Genomic DNA, 3,826 nt, shown 5'->3' on the forward strand with positions numbered 1-3,826 from the left:
GAAGCTGAGGACTGGCTCCCTGACCCAGTGCCTGACCGGAATCGCCCACTTCGGGGATGGGGGACCACTGTCAAACTTGAGCGCCAGAGGCCCTCTGTCCGGCACCCCCGCCCCCATGTAAACACCATGTGGTCGGAGAGAAGTCCTGGGTGGCCTGTATGACACAGGCAGGGACAGCCAGACACCGCCCGGCGTCCCGGCCCTGGTGAGCCAAGTGCCAAGAGAGGCAGCAGGGCTGGGCACAGCGGACCTGGGAGGTCAGGGAGTCGTGGGGAGGCCCAGCTGCTGGAGACATTTCAGCCACCAAGGCCCGTGGTCGGGAGGGTCCTGGGGTGGAGGAGACACGTTCCGCCCAGGGAGACGGGACTGCGCCTCTGAGCGCCCCAGGGGTCCCACCCGCCAGCAGCCGGGGCAGCCAGGTCCCAGCACTGACTCCCTCCCCGCGGAAGCCCGAGGCCGGACTGTAGCGTCTCCTCTGCACCATGTGAGGGCATCCATCCGTGGGTGCCCAGTGTTCCCCAAGGCTCCCCGTGACTCTGCCTCTTCACGCCCTCGGGTCCCACTGCTGGCTCTCCTCTCCCACCCCGCCTTTATGTTTATCTGAAAACGTGCCCTTCAAAGTAGGCAGCCCTCCTGCGGCCTCAGGGCTCAGGCTCCTTCCTGGGGTCCGGACAGTTATGGGCAGGGGCCTCTGGGCGCTGCTCCATCTCAATCGATGGAAGGAAAATCTACCTTCATCTAGGGCAGTGGTGCTCAACCTCCCTCATGTTGTGGTGACCTCCAACCATAAAATTATTTTCGTTGCTACTTCATCACTGTAATTTTGCTACTGTTATGAATTATAATGTAAATATCTGATATGCAGGATGTATTTCATTGTTACAAATTGAACATAATTAAAGCATAGTGATTAATCACAAATTATATGTTTTCTGATGGTCTTAGGCGACCCCTGTGAAAGGGTCGTTCGACCCCCAAAGGGGTCGCGACCCACAGGTTGAGAACCACTGATCTAGGGGCCTTGGAGGAGGAGAGGGTGTGGGTTCCGTTTCTTATCACTCTCAGATCCAGGTCCCCCTGCCGTGGGGACCCCGCACCCTGTACCCCGGGCATGTGCCCTTGACCAGGAATCAAACTGTGACCTCCTGGTTCATAGGTCAACGCTCAACCACTGAGCCACGCCAACCGGGCTATTTTTACCCCAATCTTTACAAGTTTTATGTGTGTCTGTGGTGCAGGACATGTTTGCACAGTAGCACAGCATATAATTCATAAGCGGATGCATAGATCTATTTCATGAGCGCACACTGACATCCTGCCTGTACTGGAGACACGTTGGGGGAGCACTGCCTGGAGGGAGGAACGGAACCACTTAGCCAGCCTTCACTCGCTGGCCTCCTGTCTCTGCGGCTTCATCTACTATTCCTCCCCTCTCCTCCTCCCTTGGTGCGCCCCCCGCGTCCCCTGTGACATCAGTGCCCTGCTGCCACTTACCTTCCAGTTGCTGGAATGTTCGATTTCAGGCGCCTGGCAGGGCCTTCAGTATGAGGCCCACCCTTCCTTCAGCCCAGCTCCTCTTTGAAGCTTCCTGGTGCCGACAGCTCCTGGCGTGCCCGGCCGGTGCGTTACTGGCCTAGTCACTCTACGATGGTGACTGTTGAACTTAGTGCGTTGGTCTGGACTACACACCCCTGGAGGGCCAGGCCCACGTCTAGTCCGTCTACAGCCAGAATAGACTGAGGTCTATTTCCCTGGCACGAGGGGGCGGGGGGCAGGGGAGGGGGCAGTGGGGCCCAGGGAGGGTAATCGTCTTCACAAGGTCAGGCCTGCTGACCCCAGTAATCAGCTTGAGCCTCCTAATCCATCACAGCAGGAGCGTAGGACGCACAGCAGTGGCCTGGGAGCCGGCAGGGGCCATCTTGGCCTCCTTGGCAGACTCCGCCTGGGAGGGGATGGGGCAGCCGAGCCATGTGCACCACCCTCCTCCTGCTCAGCACCTTGGCTCTGCTCTGGCGCCGCCGATTTGCCAACCGGGTCCAACCGTGAGAGCCTGACTGGGCCGTGGGCTGGGGTGGGGGGAGAAACTGCGTGGCCAAGCTGGAGGGGGGCAGGGGCGGCCTGGACCTCCAGGGCAGGAAGGGGGGCTCCAGGGGTTTGCAGGGACTCCCCGAGAGGCTCCCCCCATCAGAGTAGGGGACTTGGAGCTCTTCAAAGACATTGGCTGCCACCACCTCCGGTCAGTCCCACAGCCCCAGGTGGCCAGGCCCTCCGAGGGGCAGGAGAGGGGCCTGGGCTCCGGCCCACAGCTCTTCCCACCTGCCCTTCCCTCCCACAGAGAGCCCAGCGAAGCAGACGGGGCGGTCCTGGGCGGCAGCCTGCAGACAGACACCCAGTCCCCTGGCAGGTAAGGCAGAGAGAGTCTGGGGTGGAGGAGGGTGTTGCCAAGGAGGGTGTTGTCCTGTTCCCTGTCCCTGTCCCCGTTTGGGGAGGTACATGGGGGTGCGCTGGCTGTGTGCTGGCCCCTGGCCCCCTGGTGCCTGTGGGCAGGCTCAATGCCTGTGTTCTTTCTCCAGCCTGCCCCCTGGGCCAGGGCTGCTCTGCTTTGCTTGTCCGGGAGGGGAGGTGGCCCCGTCCCTTCGTCCCTTCGTCCCTTCGTCCCTTCGGTAGGACGCTCAGGGGGATTGGAGAGAGGGATGAGGCCGTTCTGCTGGCTTCCCTGCCTTCCCTTCTCCCTCTCCGGCTCGCCGCCCAGCTTCAGCGGCTCCTGCGGCAGGATTCGCGGCCCGGTCCCCAATAGGAGGCGCATGACATCATCAGCGCCGAGTGTCATTGGCTGCGCAGCCCCTGCCGGCAGGACGCTGTCTCCAGTGGCCAGAAAGTTAGCTCCGCCCCAGGCAGAAGTCCTGTGGCCGTGACAGGGGTGAAGTTTGGGGAACTTCGGACTTTGCCTTCCCTGGGTGACCAGTGTCCGTTGATGAGAGGAGCTCCTATGCCCAACAAAACACAGAAAAACCCACACGTGTTTATTAAGAACATTCTAGTGTGGAAACCGTTTGCAGAGTGCGTTCTCCCTGCAGAAGCGGTGCCGGCCCCAGCACGGCTTCTCTCCCTCCTCGTGGGGCAGAGGCCTGGGGCCCGTGGGCTCAGGGCCCCTGGAAGGTGTCTCCCCGGGCTCAGGTGGCTGTGACAGCAGCATGCCTGTCCGCGCTCCCAGGTCCCTTTCTGGCCGAGGAACCTTAGAGGTGGTGCAGACTGGGAGCCCGGAGGCCCTGTCTTCATGTCTGATTCCCCAGGTTCCACGTGTCAGGAGGCCCACTGCCACGTCCTGGGCATGTGTGCTCCCTCCTGGGCCTCCGGGCCAGCTGGGGTGGTCACAGCAGGGCCTGGCTCCTGCGATGGTGCGAGGGGCTGCCACATACGCAGTGCCATCACCGGGCCTCACGCGGTTTAGTCTTGATTTGATGTCCTCTCGCCTGCCAGCCGCGTTGTAACCCACCAGTAACCTCCTGGTGTCCCAACCACGTTCTCTGTGAATGTGGCCTCGTGGCAGCACAGCCCAGAGTTGTAGGAGGGTCAAAGGGGAAGTTCCTGTGAAATACGCCTGGCTCCAGGCGCGGTCGGTGCTGGGTAAATGGCGGCTGTGCTGCCCCAAAACCCTAGACCAGTGATGGCGAACCTATGACATTTTTTTGGTTGATTTTTCTTTGTTAAATGGCATTTAAATAAATATCAAAAATATAAATCTTTTACTGTCGTTGCAAATATCAAAAAATTTCTATACGTGACACAGCACCAGAGTTAAGTTAGGGTTTTTCAAAATGCTGAC

At 60.2% G+C, this 3,826-nt stretch overlaps 2 protein-coding genes across 5 annotated transcripts in view; one reads left to right on the forward strand and one right to left on the reverse strand.

Moving 5' to 3' along the window:
• The window catches only part of CYGB (cytoglobin), a 10,667-nt gene extending 9,101 nt beyond the window's left edge, over positions 1-1,566 (reverse strand). The window contains exon 1 of the mRNA XM_015559235.1: positions 1,495-1,566. The gene's annotated coding sequence lies outside the window, so the exon portion shown is untranslated. The remainder of the gene's footprint in view (positions 1-1,494) is intronic.
• Positions 1,567-1,819: 253 nt separating this feature from the next.
• PRCD (progressive rod-cone degeneration) overlaps positions 1,820-3,826 on the forward strand; it is a 9,678-nt gene continuing 7,671 nt past the window's right edge. For all 4 annotated transcript variants that reach the window (XM_015559236.1, XM_015559238.1, XM_006756380.2 and 1 more), the window contains exons 1-2: positions 1,820-2,042; positions 2,336-2,404. In XM_015559236.1, the coding sequence (XP_015414722.1) occupies positions 1,969-2,042; positions 2,336-2,404 (143 nt within the window). In that variant the 5' untranslated portion in view covers positions 1,820-1,968. The remainder of the gene's footprint in view (positions 2,043-2,335; positions 2,405-3,826) is intronic.

Source organism: Myotis davidii, unplaced genomic scaffold (assembly GCF_000327345.1).
Source record: "Myotis davidii unplaced genomic scaffold, ASM32734v1 scaffold274, whole genome shotgun sequence".
Taxonomy (NCBI): domain Eukaryota; kingdom Metazoa; phylum Chordata; class Mammalia; order Chiroptera; family Vespertilionidae; genus Myotis; species Myotis davidii.